Source organism: Schizosaccharomyces pombe (genome assembly GCF_000002945.2).
Source record: "Schizosaccharomyces pombe strain 972h- genome assembly, chromosome: II".
NCBI classification, from domain to species: Eukaryota; Fungi; Ascomycota; class Schizosaccharomycetes; order Schizosaccharomycetales; family Schizosaccharomycetaceae; genus Schizosaccharomyces; species Schizosaccharomyces pombe.
In genome coordinates this window covers 3,310,209-3,326,027 of record NC_003423.3, presented here as the reverse complement: position 1 = coordinate 3,326,027, position 15,819 = coordinate 3,310,209, and the positions used below count along the sequence as shown (strand labels likewise).

At 37.4% G+C, this 15,819-nt stretch overlaps 5 protein-coding genes and 14 long non-coding RNA genes across 19 annotated transcripts; 12 read left to right on the top strand and 7 right to left on the bottom strand.

Moving 5' to 3' along the window:
• Positions 1-16: 16 nt before the first annotated feature.
• On the bottom strand, positions 17-2,025 carry dca7 (WD repeat-containing protein). The gene is made up of 5 exons (NM_001022303.3): positions 1,757-2,025; positions 1,408-1,641; positions 1,126-1,367; positions 504-1,061; positions 17-459 (listed from the first exon to the last, which is right to left on the bottom strand). Exons 1-5 carry the CDS (start codon positions 1,997-1,999, stop codon positions 429-431), a joined length of 1,308 nt encoding a protein of 435 aa, NP_596382.1. The 5' UTR covers positions 2,000-2,025; the 3' UTR covers positions 17-428.
• Positions 790-1,100, top strand: SPOM_SPNCRNA.6076. Its single transcript, NR_195426.1, has one exon. It is a non-coding gene; the product is annotated as a non-coding RNA (long non-coding RNA).
• Positions 1,388-1,616, top strand: SPOM_SPNCRNA.6075. Its single transcript, NR_195425.1, has one exon. It is a non-coding gene; the product is annotated as a non-coding RNA (long non-coding RNA).
• A 156-nt stretch (positions 2,026-2,181) lies between the features above and the next one.
• SPOM_SPNCRNA.6073 lies at positions 2,182-3,005 on the bottom strand. The gene has a single exon (NR_195423.1). It is a non-coding gene; the product is annotated as a non-coding RNA (long non-coding RNA).
• SPOM_SPNCRNA.6074 lies at positions 2,657-2,856 on the top strand. The gene has a single exon (NR_195424.1). It is a non-coding gene; the product is annotated as a non-coding RNA (long non-coding RNA).
• A 110-nt stretch (positions 3,006-3,115) lies between the features above and the next one.
• Positions 3,116-6,395, top strand: rpn2 (proteasome regulatory subunit Rpn2). Its single transcript, NM_001022302.3, has 2 exons — positions 3,116-3,232; positions 3,294-6,395. Exons 1-2 carry the CDS (start codon positions 3,187-3,189, stop codon positions 6,143-6,145), a joined length of 2,898 nt encoding a protein of 965 aa, NP_596381.1. The 5' UTR covers positions 3,116-3,186; the 3' UTR covers positions 6,146-6,395.
• SPOM_SPNCRNA.6072 lies at positions 3,441-3,786 on the bottom strand. The gene has a single exon (NR_195422.1). It is a non-coding gene; the product is annotated as a non-coding RNA (long non-coding RNA).
• Positions 6,396-6,398: 3 nt separating the features above from the next.
• Positions 6,399-8,255, bottom strand: spp2 (DNA primase large subunit Spp2). The gene is made up of 4 exons (NM_001022301.3): positions 8,080-8,255; positions 7,826-8,021; positions 7,035-7,626; positions 6,399-6,991 (listed from the first exon to the last, which is right to left on the bottom strand). Exons 1-4 carry the CDS (start codon positions 8,243-8,245, stop codon positions 6,566-6,568), a joined length of 1,380 nt encoding a protein of 459 aa, NP_596380.1. The 5' UTR covers positions 8,246-8,255; the 3' UTR covers positions 6,399-6,565.
• Positions 6,931-8,473, top strand: SPOM_SPNCRNA.6071. Its single transcript, NR_195421.1, has one exon. It is a non-coding gene; the product is annotated as a non-coding RNA (long non-coding RNA).
• A 102-nt stretch (positions 8,474-8,575) lies between these two features.
• On the bottom strand, positions 8,576-11,697 carry tif301 (translation initiation factor eIF3a). Its single transcript, NM_001022300.3, has 2 exons — positions 11,652-11,697; positions 8,576-11,606 (listed from the first exon to the last, which is right to left on the bottom strand). The coding sequence occupies exons 1-2, from the start codon at positions 11,688-11,690 to the stop codon at positions 8,847-8,849; spliced, it is 2,799 nt and encodes a 932-aa protein (NP_596379.1). The 5' UTR covers positions 11,691-11,697; the 3' UTR covers positions 8,576-8,846.
• SPOM_SPNCRNA.6070 lies at positions 8,737-8,972 on the top strand. The gene has a single exon (NR_195420.1). It is a non-coding gene; the product is annotated as a non-coding RNA (long non-coding RNA).
• On the top strand, positions 9,475-9,778 carry SPOM_SPNCRNA.6069. The gene has a single exon (NR_195419.1). It is a non-coding gene; the product is annotated as a non-coding RNA (long non-coding RNA).
• SPOM_SPNCRNA.6068 lies at positions 9,936-10,526 on the top strand. Its single transcript, NR_195418.1, has one exon. It is a non-coding gene; the product is annotated as a non-coding RNA (long non-coding RNA).
• SPOM_SPNCRNA.6067 lies at positions 11,145-11,353 on the top strand. The gene has a single exon (NR_195417.1). It is a non-coding gene; the product is annotated as a non-coding RNA (long non-coding RNA).
• Positions 11,698-11,834: 137 nt separating the features above from the next.
• Positions 11,835-12,431, top strand: SPOM_SPNCRNA.6066. The gene has a single exon (NR_195416.1). It is a non-coding gene; the product is annotated as a non-coding RNA (long non-coding RNA).
• prl36 lies at positions 12,228-12,656 on the bottom strand. The gene has a single exon (NR_150756.1). It is a non-coding gene; the product is annotated as a non-coding RNA, poly(A)-bearing (long non-coding RNA).
• On the top strand, positions 12,575-12,859 carry SPOM_SPNCRNA.6065. Its single transcript, NR_195415.1, has one exon. It is a non-coding gene; the product is annotated as a non-coding RNA (long non-coding RNA).
• Positions 12,860-13,118: 259 nt separating this feature from the next.
• Positions 13,119-15,593, top strand: nto1 (histone acetyltransferase complex subunit Nto1). The gene has a single exon (NM_001022299.3). It carries the CDS (start codon positions 13,148-13,150, stop codon positions 15,449-15,451), a length of 2,304 nt encoding a protein of 767 aa, NP_596378.1. The 5' UTR covers positions 13,119-13,147; the 3' UTR covers positions 15,452-15,593.
• Positions 14,381-15,777, bottom strand: SPOM_SPNCRNA.1591. The gene has a single exon (NR_150484.1). It is a non-coding gene; the product is annotated as a non-coding RNA (long non-coding RNA).
• Between the last annotated feature and the right edge of the window lie 42 nt (positions 15,778-15,819).

Here is a 15,819-nt window from a genome sequence, read left to right as displayed (position 1 = left end):
CTTGACTCCTTATCATTTGAAAACACGTATCGCCCTAGAGCTTTGTACATTTCCAGCGTTGCTGAGATACGCAAATGAAAGTGGAAATTGCATAAACATTGCGCTTGAATGTGCAAACCCAATTGCCAAAAGTTTCCGAAAGACATGTAGTTGATTTGAAAAAACCATAGTTCAACACGCAACTCATAGGGTTCTATTTCCAAATTTTCTCAAAAACAAACATAACTTTTTTGAATTTTATTAATAGTTAACAAGAAGACAACGAAGGACAACATAAAATGCCTAACTAGCTTTGCTTGACAAAGTAATTAAGCAAATGAAAAAAGCGTAAGAAATTTATTCCTCAGTGTATTTGCATTCATAATCTAATTTTTTTTTAATTTTTTTAAATTGAAATGCGTAAAACAACACTAATCACAAAATCTAGATCATTGAGGGACCTTCAGTATTTCAAGGGATCTAAAAAAAGATGTTAATATTTATTTTACTCCAAAAGTGCTTACTTTCCGTAAACAACCGCTAATCCGTCGTTTTTTACAGACCAGCTTAGATTGTTCACTTCGTGTTCCAACTTCCAAGATAGTAAGGGAGAATACTGGTTATCAGCATTCAACGGAGAAGCCGTCTCACGCATAGAATTCACCGACGAAACGGGTGTCACATATTCTGAAGTCGAGCCCGTCATACCAGGTGTAGTTCCAGATACACTCAGCGTTGGAGCTGGGGAAGGATTAACTGGCTGATCCAAATCCCATAAGGAAACGACACAGTCGTCCCCACAAGTGGCTAATTTTGATTTAGAGCCCGGCATCCATTTAACCGCATTCACGTCCCCCTTATGTCCACGCAAAGTGGCATAAGCAGTTCCCGGCACTCGGATGTCAATCATTTGGACGTCAGAAGAATTATGGTGGAAAGTTGCCATTAAATTAACATCGGAATCGCAAGCAGAAAGTCGAAGTAAAGGAGCTGAGACAGGAGGAGAAGCATTTGTATAGTCACCGTTTCTCTTCCAAAAGGTGCTATCGCCCTCATATATGATCGTGGAATGATCCAATGATCTAAAGAAAGTTAACAAACTACTGTCAAAAGGAAAAATCCAATTGCCGATTGTGGATCGCATACCTCAAGTCAAACATGCGGACGCTGCCATCAGCTCCTACGCTAACAAAAACATTGATACTGTCCTTGAGAAACGCAACGTCATAAACTTCTTTGTCGTGAGCAATTAATTGTGTTTTTGATTGCTGGGCTACAATGTCCCAAACTGTGCAAGTGGTATCAAGGCTACTCACTACGATATATGAAGGATCAGTTTTGCACCAATCAAACGAAGTTAGAGGAGCATTATTATGAGTTTTTACATGCTATAACATTAGTCGCCAAGAAGAAAAAAGAAAATCATACGGTAGATAAAGAGGCTTGACATAACAAAGGAGAATCAATCCCCGCTTCAAAATCGGTTTTCCATAATCGCAATTGCTGATCCGTAGAAGCTAGCAACTGGGAGTCGGTGTTAGAACCAACCGATGAAGGATTCCATAACAACTTCGTAACTGGGTATTCAAGATCAGTTGCTGCTTGCGCCTTTTCCAAGTGAGAATTTCCATCATCCCCAGTTATTAGTTTTAACAATTGTATCTAAACAATTTTTTGGTTAGTAACTTCGTAGAACAGAGTACATCTTTGGAGTCTATGCCAAAAGAAGCACAGATAAAATTATATAATATTTCCCCTGGTTTTGCAATTAGCATACCATATTATTTGGTTCTTCATTCAAACTTCCCATAGCAATCCATTCACTAGAATATTTTCCTTGTTTTAACCAATCCAAGGCAAATGGAATCCACGGTGCATTGTATCCAGTATATTCTTTTCCCGCTTCAAATTTGTTAGGCAGTTGTCTTTTGGGCGATCCGTAGAATTTGCCAAGTGAATCAAGTACTGATTTTCCAACGCCAGCAGATATTGAATACCTATTTCTACGTAAATCTGTCATTGTGCGCGAAGTGTGGATATTGGGATAAAGTAAGTAAGCGCCCCACTTATGATGTATATTCAATACAAAGCAAACAGCGAATACCGGCTGCAAAGCGAAAACGCAAAAATGAAGAATTGTTTTATTATATTTGTAATTTTTTTCCTATTCAATAATTTTTTAGTAAATTAAAAGAAGCGACTGCGTACAATTGCTTCACCCTTTTTTGTTGATTGACCTTTGATCCCGTACTCAGCGCTTCCGTTAAGGTATCATTACATATACATTAATATCATTGTATGCGTGAAACACAGAATTTTTTATATCTATTTAGAGTTAAGATAGTTATGTTTTAACAAAATACATTTCGGGTTACTTTAGCTTCTGTTTGCTTCCAGTTTGACGACATCGAAAAATGTCCATTCAATTAACATGCCAGCAATAAAAAACAGTGGTTTTAATAAAGCCAAAAACATTGTGGCATGGGAAGGCCTCGATATCATTTCTGGACGCATCCATGTGGCTTAGTTATTTCATTACTGATAGAATTGACTTCGAGAAAAATTATGAAATACATTAAATTTTCTTGATCAAACAGTTCATTTGCAAAGCTACTGAACCATGATAATTGTTATATTACATTGTATTTGTAAAGTAATATTGTACTAGGCATTGATACGTACTGCAAGTTAAACGAATGATCCCAGCGTAATATATACTATCAAAAAATACTAATGAAAGTATAACTGTGAAGTCAAACAACTATAATGCTTTAAAAAAAAAATTCGACAAAAATTAGCTACTTTGTTAAGCTAAAGACTATAAATTTATCGATACTAAAAGCGAATGATAAGAAGGCAATGAGAATCATATTATAGAACGATCAGAATAGCTTTACTTAGTTCGTTCATTTTGATACGATACTCATATAAATCCCTCATTGGGTTGAGATATCTTACATAGTTGATGAAACATACAATTTGACTTTTTTCGATAATACTGAATATTATTTAGGTGGTGTGGTGTGGATAACATGATATAGCATTACATTTAATATACCTGAAACATTTATTGGTACAAGTGCCCTACCCTTACCGAATGTGTTGGTGGAATGAAGCACAACGGTTCAGGGTATTTACCAACAACGAAACACCACCTGCTGTTATATAGTTTGTAAGATTTAAATAAACAGGTCTAGTTTCGTCGAAATGACTATGGTGTACTCTGATAACACCTCTATTATAACGTCAGCAGGTACGTCGAGCGTTAAACAATGAAAAAATGTAGAAATCATGTTCACTAATCCTTTTGATAGGTGGTTTGATGGCCCTGCTGGACGAGCAAGAGCGAGAATTACAAGTACATGCTTTACTAAAAATTTATGAGTTTATTGATCAATTATGGCCGGAAATATCGGATGATGTTACGAAAATTGAGGTTATGTATGAGGACCATTCATTTCCTGAACGCGAATTAGCAGCCTTGGTAGTCTCAAAAGTTTATTATTACCTTGGAGAATATGATGAGGCTCTTTTGTTTGCCTTGTCAAGTGGTCCAAAGTTTTTGCATGACAAAAATAGTGATTACAAAGAAACACTAATTTTCAAATGTATTGATATGTTTATTCATAAAAGTGCAGAGTTGTACAAAAATCCAAAGGCTGACCCCTTGGACGAGAGACTAAGTGGCGTAGTCGAGGGCATTTTTCAAAAATGTTATGCTAAAAACGAATGGAGACATGTTTTGGGAATTGCTATCGAGGCTCATCGACTTGACATTATTGAATACATTTTAAATGCAGACAAAGAGACAGATTTAAAGCCTTATGTACTGGAACTTGCAATGACTGTTGTTTTAGACATTGAATTCCGAAACCGCTTACTTCGTCTATTACTAAGTTCTTTTCTGACAGAAACAGAACCTGATTATTTCTCAGTTGGAAAATGCGTTGTTCATTTGAACGATGCCTCTGTTGCAGCCAAACTTTTAATGAAACTATCTTCTCAAAACGATGACAAAAGCTTATTGACAGCGTATCAATTAGCCTTTGATCTTGAAGATTCGGCTCCACAAGAGTTTTTAAATAGTGTGATGGATTTGCTTCCTTCTCCCTCTGTGGCCAATTCCGAAGAGGACGCTAACGCTGATTCGAAAAAGGAGGATTCTTCTCCTTGTGGTTATATTATTCGAATTTTGTCTGGTGAACAAACCGTTAAATATGACCGTGAATTTTTATATGCACATAACAATACGGATATGCTTATTCTGAACAGGACGAAAGATTCTTTAGAAGCCAGGAACTCGGTTTTTCATAATGCAGTTACGTTCGCCAATGCGTTCATGAACTTCGGTACTTCCTCGGATAGTTTCTTCCGCGACAACCTTTCCTGGTTATCCAAGGCCAACAACTGGTCAAAATTTACTGCAACAGCTGCATTGGGTGTCATCCATCGAGGATATTATAATCAAGCTATGAACATTCTTCGTCCTTATCTGCCGGAAGAAGATGCGCCATCAAGCTCTACTTATTCTGAAGGTGGTGCTTTCTATGCCATGGGGTTGATTCATGCTAATCATGGAAGAGGTGTTACTGAGTATCTGCGCGAACAACTGAAACATACCGAAGATGAGATTGTTCAGTATGGTCTCTTACTTGGAATTGGCCTAACGGGCATGGCTAGTAGGGACGAAACCCTTTATGAATCTGTTAAGACTATCCTTTTTAACGATAATGCCGTGGCTGGGTCTGCCGCTGGTATATCCATGGGTCTCATAATGCTTGGTACAGCTTCTTCTGCCGCCATTGATGAAATGTTGCAGTATGCACATGAGACGCAGCATGAGAAGATTATTCGAGGTTTGGGCATCGGTATTGCATTAATTGTTTATGGACGTCAGCAAGAAGCTGACGGTATAATTAAAGAACTGAATAATGATTTGGACCCTACTCTCCGTTATGCAGGCATGTTCGCTACCGCTTTGGCTTATTGTGGTACAAGCAATAGCAAAATAGTTAGAGACGTACTTCATATCTCAGTTAGTGATGTCAATGATGATGTTCGTCGTGCTGCAGTTTGTGCTTTAGGTTTTATCTGTTTCAAGGATCCTAACGCTCTGATTTCAACGGTTGAGCTGCTCGTTGATAGTTATAACCCTCATGTTAGATATGGTAGTGCAATCGCTTTAGGAATTGCCTGTGCAAACTCGGGGTCCAATGCTGCACTAGATTTATTGAGCCGCCTTGTTGAAGATGCAACGGATTTTGTTCGCCAAGGTGCCATGATTGCTCAAGCAATGATTCTCACTCAACACAACGATCAATTGAATAGTAAGGTTTCTGGAATTCGAAAACATTTTGAACAAGTCATCAACGAAAAACATGAAGACGCGCTTGCTAAATTGGGCGCAACATTGGCTCAAGGTATTATTGATGCCGGCGGTCGTAACGTTACTATTGCTCTTCAGACAGCTACTGGTAGTTTGAAATTGTCTGCAATTGTTGGATTAACTGTTTTTCTTCAATATTGGTACTGGTTTCCACTCACGCATTTTATGTCTCTTTCCTTCTCACCTACTGCGCTGATAGGTCTGGATAAAAACTTGAATGCACCCAAATTTTCTTTTATTTCAAATGTTCGTCCTAAACTGTTTGCCTATCCTCCAAAGTCCGTACAACCCACTGCTAAAACGGTCCAAAAAGTTGAAACTGCCGTGCTCTCTACTACAGTCAAAGCTCAAGCACGTGCCAAGCGTGCTGAACGTGAAAAAGCCAGTAAAGGTTCAAATGATGACGAAATGAAAATCGACAAAAAGACAACTGAAGAGAAAGAGGCCACTCCGATGGAAATGGATGAAGAAAAAAGTCAGGATATAAGCATCAACGGCAACTCTAAAAAAGAAGAACCTAAGTCTGAAACTTTAGAGAACTTCACGCGGGTTGTTCCTGCTCAGCTTCCATATATTTCATTTAACCTTAATGGCCGTTATTATCCGGTTCGCAAATTTACCGGTGGTGTTCTTATGCTTATCGATCGTGAGTCTGATAAAGCTCCAGATTTAATTGAACTGAATAGAGACGCTGTACCTGCTAGTGCAGATACAGAGCCTGGTGAACAGGAGGCCTCTCCTCCTGAAGATTTTGAATACCCATTTGATGATGATGATTAGATTCCCAGAAGTACATCCTGCTAGTCTCAAAAAACCATATACGTTTGTAAGAACATCTTGATTGTTACTTGCATCTCTTCAGATTAAATACAAACGTTTTCATATGTTAATAGACTTGTAGTTTGAAGTTAACGTATTTATTCTACGGAACTGAGTGTTCGGAAGATTGCTAGACAATTTCATTTTGATGATAAATTTAAAAAGTTTTCAATTACGTTTTTTAAATTAAATATCATGTTTTTTACGTTGATTTGGTATTATTGCCTTTTATTAGTAACAATGCTTATTCATCTATATAACCAGCCTGCCGGTAATTAGATTTTTGAATTATAGCTATGAAATGTATTTTGAAAGTGTTCAATACCTATTGTACAAAAATTGAAATGTGTTATGATAATCGTGAACTAAAAGTATCTTAGCTTATGATTCTAAACTAAGTTGAAAATATTGTAAGGGATGGTGAATGCTCTCCTCCAGCGAACCGACATTTGGATGAGTAAGCTCAAAAACACGCGTACACGCAATATGATAATGCCTCGCTTTAACTGCCTCAACAACTTCACGGCATCCGGCAGAATCCGGTGCTATTCCCATGGAAGCCAATGCTGACACTAGATTATTTACTGAATATGTACGATAAGGACAACCGTGGGCATCTCCAGGACCAAGTTGAGGCCCTGTAAGGATCTGCTGGCAATTATAACCCTTGTAATTTTTCCTATTTCCTTCAAGTCCATAAGTATGTCTAATATTGTAGCGATATTCTTTGTTAAATTTGTCTTCTGTTACATTTGTAAAACTTTTCCTCCAAAAGACCAAAGCTTCGTCGACAGAAAGGCCAATATCCTGAAAAATTAGTAAATTACTACATAAAAAATAAGTTTCATACTTTTAAAAATAGCCCATATTGAAGACGGCCAAAATGCCGTAGATGCTTATCACGCTTAAGTACTTCATGTAAATGTTTGGCGCATAATGGAAAATGTGAAACAAAACTGTCTACTTGTCCAGCAGTAATAGCACCAGATTTAGGAGCAACTATTGAACTCTCGGGAGCAACGAATCCTTTACTCAAATGGTTGAGAATTGGCAAAAGACGATCGTCTTCATCAAGCCTAGGAAGAGATTTTGCGGTAGACTCAAGCGCTTTTTTTAAGTTTTCTTCAAACTCTTCAACAACTAGACTTACTTGTTCCGAAAATGGTACGTAAGCGTATCCCTTGTGAACGAAAACAGCCCTTCGTTCTACTAAATCCGGAACTTTAAAAAAAGGTACTTTGAAGAAAGATTCGTTTTCTATATTTCTTTGAGAAGAAGCCTGTAGCTTTTCATAAAAAACGTCTTTTTCTTCTTGTGAAACAGATTCCCATTGAAAATCAAGACTATCTATAAACGCTTGACGTTCTCGGGTTTCCTCATTCACAAATCGAAACCGAAATAACGTGGATTCAGCTCTTAAAAACCTGATTCGTAATTCATCACTAATGAATGCGTTAGGAAAAGAATAAAAGCAAGTTTAAATGTATTCATATATATAATGCTTTCTGTTTAACTGAAGCAGCAAATTGATACCCACTTTATGTTCAATTTACTACTTATGCCATAACGCGAACGCATTTATAAGTCTAAATGAGATATTTTTCGACAGACAGCACTCAAATATAGCACATTTTTACTTACGATCTGCTGAAAGCCAGGCGCAGAATGAAATGAGAATAATGATCTTTCCTTCTTTCTTCATCTAAGGAGTTTCCTTTTACAGTCCTAGCCATGTTGCTACTCATCGGCAGACGTTTATCCAGTATCTTTTTTATAATCCCGTTCAATTCATTTTTCGTCTTATTGCGGAGCATTGCTGACTCAATTTCACCCAAAACTAAATAGTTAGCTTACTCCAAAAGAATAGAAAATAATAAAGAAAATGGAAAGCATACCAACTAATCGGTCTATTGCCCATGTTTCAAACTCTTCAATGCTTATTTCAGAGACAGGAGGTTTCTTATAAAAATTAAGTCGCGTAGGATAACTTAAACTCTCAAAACTAGCACTAGAAAAATTTTGATTCTTTTCAACTACTCGACTTTTGGTCGTTCTGAACATGGTGGTTAGCGAAGAGTCTATTTGCGGTAACAAATTGTCGTGCCTCTCACCAAGAAACCTTTTTACTTTGAGTGTCTTTAAACAAATATTTTAAGCTGCTTAACCTTTTTGGTACTAATACAAAACACGTTGCTAATAATTAATGAATTATTTCTTCACTCGTTGTATTCAGAATTATTGAAATGAGAAATGCATACTACAGAAACGTCAACTGTAAAAACTCATCGTCGCTTATAAACTTGACATGTAACATCTTTATTCGATTAGTATCGTTCTACATTTACAATTAACAAGTCAAGCTTTAAGCAGTATTATACAAATTAAAAAAAGTTCAAAGGTTAACGATAATTATCTATTAAATAGAGCTACAAAAGGCTCTTTTTATACACATAACCGCTTTCATGAATTCCAATAGCATGAAAGTAACCAACTACCCTTGTAAGAAAAAGGAACTTACAACTTTCAATAGGAGAACACATTAGTTCATTTAAATTTATCAGCTGTGACATTAGATAATGCATCGTAAAGACTTGACTCCAATATCCAATTGCGACAATAATTAATTGTCGACAGGTTTATTTTCTTATAGACAGTAGGTTTACTACTGTTGTTGTTGATTACGTCTGCTTGGTGGAACATATGCTCCCTTAGAAGGAGCAAGGGTCTCACGAGGAGGAACAGAACCACGAGAGTAGCCACCACGAGAATACCTTGGAGAGTCTCGTGAAACACCGCCAGCACTAGCACCGCCGCGCCTCCAAGCACCAGGACTAGGTGAAGATGCGCCAATATTTGCTCTTCTAGCAGCTGCTTTCTCGGCAAGCTTACGAGATATTTCTTCATCACGCTCTTGCTGAATACGTCTTTGGCGTTCCAATTTCTCAGCCATTTCGCGCTGTTCGCGTTCTTTAGCTTCTCTAGCTGCACGAGTTCTTTCCTCGATAGCACGTTTTTGAGCTTCTTCTTGCTCATGAAGCTCACGGTTTGCCTCTTCCTCAGCAGCACGAGCAGCCTCCTCTTCAGCTTCGCGAATAGCCTCAGCCAATTTTTGTTCGAAAATTTCTTTACGTTGCCTTTCGCGCTCTGCATCAATGACATTTTTAGCTTTGGCGTATGCCTCCTGATATGCTTTATCACGTTCATCGTCAATATTTTGCTTATAGGCATGAATATAGGAAGCAAATTGAGCAAAAGCCTTTTTGTCTTTAATGGCTTGTTCATGCTTACGCTCTTGTACTTCCTTGCGTTGTTTCTCCCTCTCGTAAAAGATTTCGCGGTCATGTTCGGCTTGTTGTTTTGCGTCTTCTTCCCACAATGGGATAGCTTCACGACGATAAGCACGTTCCAAATGGTCGATACGCTTTCCAATAACACGCAAACGTTCGTTCATACTCTTATTTTGCTTTTCGACTTGTTCGATTTGCATAGCTCTCAATTTATCAGCATCCAAATGCTCCAAGTCTTCGGCATTGACTTCCAATCCACCCTTAGCTTTGAGCTCCTCGGCCAACTTTTTAGCTTCGTTAATGCGAATAGCTTCCTTCTCACGACGAATCCTTTCAGCATTACGTTTATTAATTTCTTCTTGAACGCGGAGAGACTCGGCTTCAGATTCTTGCTTTTGTTTGAGAGCGCGTTGAGCAGCAAGCTCAGCTTCACGTTGAGTAGCAAGTGTATCAGCCTGTCCACGACGTAATTCGAGAAGACTACGCTGAGCAATGACCGCTTTACGCTCCTGTTCAACACCAGCCTGAGCCCTTTCGTAGGCAGCCTCGGCTTGTTGCTTGCGTAAAAGGCAGAAATCGGTATCAAAACGCATCAAAACACTAGAAAGGGATTTGGCAATCCGCGTAAGTTGAGATGTAATTAATTCAGATGGAGTAGATTGAAGAGAAACAGAATCCGAAGACTTAATGGGATTAGAAAACAAGTCAGAAGAAAAGCTAATGGAATTTTCAATATGGTTCAAACGAATAGAAAATGCACCTTTCTTGTTACCATTCATAATGAATTTCTCAATTTGACCAGGGTTAAAATCGTAAGGCTCCTCGAATGTAGCAAGGTCCATAACATATTTCAATGAAATGGAATCATAAACTTGAGACAGTTGTTGGAAAAGACGAGTAAGAATAACCTGTTGTAAAGGACGAATGTATTGAGCAGTATCATTACTTTCTGCCAATCTTTTGATGATAGGCTGAAGTTTTTTGCAAATGCTCAATGGATGAAACTCAACTTCCAAAATCTGGTACAAATCACGGATAGCCTGATCACAGAAAGAAAGAACGCCACGAGAAATGGCATCCTTAATTAATGTTTCACGCGTAGGTGTTTTCGATAAGTTTAACAAAAGAGCCAAACGAGCATTCTTGCTCTTGGCATCTTCTGCCTCAATGGAAGGGCCCGATAATTTGTTGGCATCAATAATAGGGATAGAGAGAGCGCTTAAAATTACAAAATTAGCAGTAGCGGGTTTTTGCACATTTGTAAATGTGAAGTACCTATTCCAAGCTGCAGCATGAAGCAAATAATTATCACAAACCAAAAAGATTTTAATCAATTTACGGTAATAATTGCCAAGCATGACTGCAGCAGGAGCCCTCTTAGAGAACGTAAGCAAGCTGTGAATGTCTTCAATGGATCGGAAAGCTTCCTGCCAGAGTTCAAGCTCAACAGCAACGTTTAGCTGAGAGAAACGCATGTCCAGATGACGCTGCATAGTTTCAGCATCATTCAAGTTAATAGAGTGTGGAGCGTTTGAAAATTTAGAAGCATTGCCAAGATGGGACCGAAGGAGTTCACATAGACGGCGAAATTCGGTTTTACGCTGATACTTGAGGCAAAATTGGAATGCAGAGTTAGCAATTAACTGATACATTACTTCTAAACGAGCATTATTACGCAAAATATCAAGAACTGTACGATAAGCATCCCACAAAAATTTCAACCATGGAGTGACCAAAGCACGGTCTGTGCGGCTCTTGGAAAGGTCTCCCGAAACCAAAGACATCATGATGCTCTCGGGAGTTTCAGTAGCCTCAAGATCGTCAACATATTCAACTGATATCTTGTCTGCCTTCTCCTGAGCTTCTTGAACTCTTTTATTAGCAAGTTCAATAAAATGCTTGACTACATTCTCAATAGCGGTAACTGAGGTGTTTTGAACTGCGTTCTTGTAGGTGTACAAGCCTTCCTTTGCAATTTTTCCTTTGCGTAAATGAACACAAAGTTCGATGAAACGCATCATAATAGGCTCGAGAGAAAACCCCTGCGCGTTTCTTGATCTTTTCAAAACTATAGTCTCATGAAGAGATTGCAGTGCTGAGCTGTGCTGATCTAGAGCTATCAGCTCATCGGCAAGCTAATTTATGTTAGTCAAAGTAAGTAAAAAACTCATAATACATACCCTTAGCACATTTTCGGGCTTTCCTTGAGGAGGTGCCATGTTGTGCAGTTGAAAACTTCCCCCTTGTCGTAGTAAAATTTTATTACACGAATAGCGAGCTACCTCGCAGTTTTATATAAGCCACTAAACAAGAGGTACTTAATTCTTGATTTTGCAAAAAAAAATGTTAGCACATGCATATATATATAGTTAGTTGTTCATATCTTTCTTAGGTTTGACTTGAATAAGCATCACTTTTTGTGCAAAGAAATTAGTGGTTTACCGAATACGATAATATGACTAAATTTGAATAGATCGCCTAGTGTGAAGTGCTAACATACTCGTTAATCTATCATGTTTGTTTAAAAAATACCAGTTCAGTTTAGAACAGAGGAAAGCTCTATTTTTGCTTTTATTTGAACGTTTATGGGATAGTAGTCAGATTTTTCTGTTGCCGCTACTAATTACTATCGTTACACAATGTACATCCAAGAAATATTAGTACCGTTATAGTTTTGGAATTTTAGCCGTAGATCTGTTTCTACGCTAATCACCAAGTCCATTCTTTGTTTGATGTATTTGGTGATAAAACTAGTTAGTTCTTAAAATAATCTTTATTGCCGTTGAGTCGATACTCGCTTGAGTTCCTCATCAGGGCTTATGCATTGTTTTATACTTGTAGCATTGTCTAAACTCTTATTTACAATTGGCAACAAACTTATATAAACGTTGAGACCTTACCAGTGAAAGAAGTGTGGTTTGAGCGAAATATTTTCCGAGCCAATCTAAAATTTAAAGTGTTATCCTTGAAAAGTAGCAGAAACTCGCATTACTTTTACTCAAAGCTTGAATAAAGGAAGAAAGATTTAGCGAATATAGTTTGTCAAAGTATTATAATAAAGAGGTCATAACCCTATGTATTCCGAAAGATTTTTTTGTTAAAAAACGCTAAGTCCTCAATCTCTTCGACGCTAGGTAAACTCTAGAGGCCCATTTTGATGAAGCAATTTAATTGTGATTGGTGTAAATGTTAGACTTCTAGAAGAATAAACTAAGTGAAGTATTCGTTGATGGCGGGTACAAAAATATTAGCTTATAAACTATTCACAAAGATTCTTGAAAGGGCTTTTTATCAAGCATCTCGAAAATCTTTGTACTTTCACATCAACTGTATATAATTGTAACTCTTACATTTCCGTAAAATGCAAAATCACGCTTTCCAATTTCCTCTGGTTTTCTTTGAAAACAACACCAATAAATATAAAAAGAGAAAGAACGGGAAGAATAAATTTACCCCTTCCTATGTCCAAACTATTTTCATTTCAGAGTTCAACTGTTTACAATCATCTTTTTATTTCGGTCATTCACGTTACCCCCGCTTATTCTGCTTAATCATCAGCGGCAGAATGCACTATTGAAGTTTAAGCAAAATTGCACCTTTTTCTCGTAAATATAGTTACACCATGAAAGAAATGTAAAAAAGATAGTATGGTAAATCTATCTTGTAAAAGGCTTTCATGCAAACCTTCCGACTTACTTCTACTGGTCGAAATATTCTAAGACCCGATGAACTTGCTTTTCAGCCGAGAGAAGAGATTCCCTATAAATCTTTCCATCCAGACCTACAAATAGACGAACCTTTGGAAATATTAGAAGGTGACCATACACAATATGCAGGCCTTCGTGATTCTTTAGTAACCTATAAATCCGAGAATTCTTATGTGCTTAAAGCTTTGCTCAATGCCAAGATCGAAAACGTAAAGCCAGTAGGTGTTCAAACGGAAAATATTAATCCACAAGAGAAAAAATTTGGATATAAAACTGCGAAACAATTAGATTGGAGTCCAGACGAATATTTCAAGTTCGTTGCTATACATCCTTACTCAAAAACGTCCTTTCCTGTATCCTACGACTTGGATGAGTTAGACACAATGTGGTTAACATATTATAATGAGTTTCAACTTTCATCTAATTCAGAGTGGGAAAATGTTTCTAAAGAATTTTTAGAAATAGTTCTTACCATTATTGAACGCGAATGGCTTTATCTAGAGGCTTGGATGCCTAAGATTGAACCCGTCAGAGTGGAGGATGAACTAGATGGTCGTTGTGTTATTTGTAATGAAGCAGAATGCGAAAACAGTAATGCTATAGTTTTTTGCGATAACTGTAACACTTCTGTTCACCAGAATTGTTATGGAATCCCTTTTGTTCCAGAGGGTCAATGGTTTTGTAAGAAATGTTTACTAGCCCCTCATGAAGTTATATGCTGTGCTTTTTGTCCTGACAGAGATGGTGCGTTTTGCACAACCTTGGATGGACGTTGGTGCCACACAATTTGCGCCATAGCAATCCCTGAAATATCTTTTCACGACACTAGTAGATTAGACTTGGTTCGAAACATTGCTTCAATCCCAAAGTCTCGCTGGAAATTGGTGTGTTGCATTTGTAAACTTCGATGGGGTACTTGTGTGCAATGCTCAGATAAAAATTGTTATGCAGCTTACCATATAACTTGTGCTCGACGTGCAGGTTTTTTTTACAAAATATACTCACATTCTGCAAGTTATGATAGTGTTGATATGGAAACTTATTGTGATAAACATACTCCACCCGATTATTTAAACGGATTGATGAAGCGCTTGTTTCCGTTAGCTGAATTATATTACAAACGCATGGCTACAGACGTTCCACTCAACTTCCAAGCTACTAAAGCGCCTGATTTTGTGCCCGAAGGGCCATGGAAATCGCATCCATTACCGGCTTTTATTGTTGATAAAGTTACCAAAGTTTTATTGTCTTATAATGTTAAAAGGCAAGATCTGCCCTCCATAGTAACTGACATCTGCAAATTTTATCACATGAAACGCCGATCCCGAAAGGATGCGCCATTGCTTAAATCGCAACTCCTTATGGATAGTCTTGAAAATCTCCCGGTGAGGGCTTCTAAAGATCGCGTTAGGTCTTTAGAAGTAGCGAAGGCTCTACAAGATCAATATCAATCATTGCTTACTCTTGTAGAATCTACTGCTAAACGGCAATTATTAAAATGTCAATTATCAAACTTAAGAAAAAAATTTTTGAATTTAAACTATTTTCCTGCTCAACGGTTATTACAGGATACCCTTGTTAAAATTATAGATCTCGATGTCGATGGTCTTTTCAATATGCCGCTCGATAATGGATGGATTGGGTGGGTTGAATTAAAAAGACAAGTATTCAGTTATCAGATCGGCAGTATTAGCTCTCTAGAAAAGAAACTTGAGCCTATTTGGGATGTTGATGGTGTAATACAGTGTATTGATGATATGGAACAATTAACTGCCATGGTTCAGTTTGCACAAAAAACAGAAGGAGAAGTGAAAAAACTATTTATTAAGGCAAAAATATACTTTGAAAGTTTGAGTCTTGATGAAAGAGGGAATCTCAAAGTACCCTCTCTCGGTATTAACGGACTTGAGTATGATAACTGGCCCGGTTTAAACGAGCTTGAAATGAGTCAACTGGATATTCCTTCACAGGGAAATCTTAAGTCCTTACATGATTTTATTGAGGGTTTAGATTTGAATGAAAAAATAGGGAAATTTCCCATTTCTATGTTCCAAAATCAGGTTGCTCAGTTTTCGACAATTGAAATTCCTAAGATGTCTGGACGTGCTAACGGAATGCATAACTTCCATTCAGAAGATGTTACAGGACAAAGCAATCATGCTTTACCAAACAGTGTAACTAAAAAAAATGGCACCAAGCAACCATATACCAAAAATTCGCTTCCCTTTAATGAACGCATCACAAGATCTAAAGCCAAGAAAAACTATTCATGATACTGAAATTATTGTTAAGTTAGTTCATCGTTGCTTTAGTACCTATGACCAATTATTGATATCGAAACTTTATAATATCTAAAACCGTTAATTGTACATTTTAGTTCCGAATAGTTAATTTATTAATATTTTTCAAAAGCAATTTTTCTTAAATTTTCACGCAGTGAAATAGTCATCAAATACACTCACGCTCGTACCCAACAAAGATATTGCTAGACTAGCTTAGTGTGTAGTCTATTAGTAATCATTCTCGGTTTATATATAATCTGCTGCTCCTTTAAAGCGTTTCTATTTGGTATTTCTACTAAGTTACCGACTGTACTAACATATTACGTTACACACACTATCAGTCGTTGTTACATTATTAA

What these genes read in the sequence shown, in the direction of transcription:
- nto1 (NM_001022299.3), top strand. Translation starts at nt 13,148, where the DNA reads ATGCAAACCTTCCGACTTACTTCTACTGGTCGAAATATTCTAAGACCC.
- tif301 (NM_001022300.3), bottom strand. Translation starts at nt 11,690, where the DNA reads ATGGCACCTCCTCAAGGAAAGCCCGAAAATGTGCTAAGG. An exon ending in AGCCCGAAAATGTGCTAAGG is followed by an intron (nt 11,607 to 11,651) that starts GTATGTATTATG and finishes AACATAAATTAG; the next exon opens with CTTGCCGATGAGCTGATAGC.
- rpn2 (NM_001022302.3), top strand. Translation starts at nt 3,187, where the DNA reads ATGACTATGGTGTACTCTGATAACACCTCTATTATAACGTCAGCAG. An exon ending in CTCTATTATAACGTCAGCAG is followed by an intron (nt 3,233 to 3,293) that starts GTACGTCGAGCG and finishes TCCTTTTGATAG; the next exon opens with GTGGTTTGATGGCCCTGCTG.
- dca7 (NM_001022303.3), bottom strand. Translation starts at nt 1,999, where the DNA reads ATGACAGATTTACGTAGAAATAGGTATTCAATATCTGCTGGCGTTGGA. An exon ending in GTCAAGCCTCTTTATCTACC is followed by an intron (nt 1,368 to 1,407) that starts GTATGATTTTCT and finishes CTAATGTTATAG; the next exon opens with CATGTAAAAACTCATAATAA. An exon ending in GTCCGCATGTTTGACTTGAG is followed by an intron (nt 1,062 to 1,125) that starts GTATGCGATCCA and finishes AACTTTCTTTAG; the next exon opens with ATCATTGGATCATTCCACGA.
- spp2 (NM_001022301.3), bottom strand. Translation starts at nt 8,245, where the DNA reads ATGTTCAGAACGACCAAAAGTCGAGTAGTTGAAAAGAATCAAAATTTT. An exon ending in GGCAATAGACCGATTAGTTG is followed by an intron (nt 8,022 to 8,079) that starts GTATGCTTTCCA and finishes CTAACTATTTAG; the next exon opens with TTTTGGGTGAAATTGAGTCA. An exon ending in AATATGGGCTATTTTTAAAA is followed by an intron (nt 6,992 to 7,034) that starts GTATGAAACTTA and finishes CTAATTTTTCAG; the next exon opens with GATATTGGCCTTTCTGTCGA.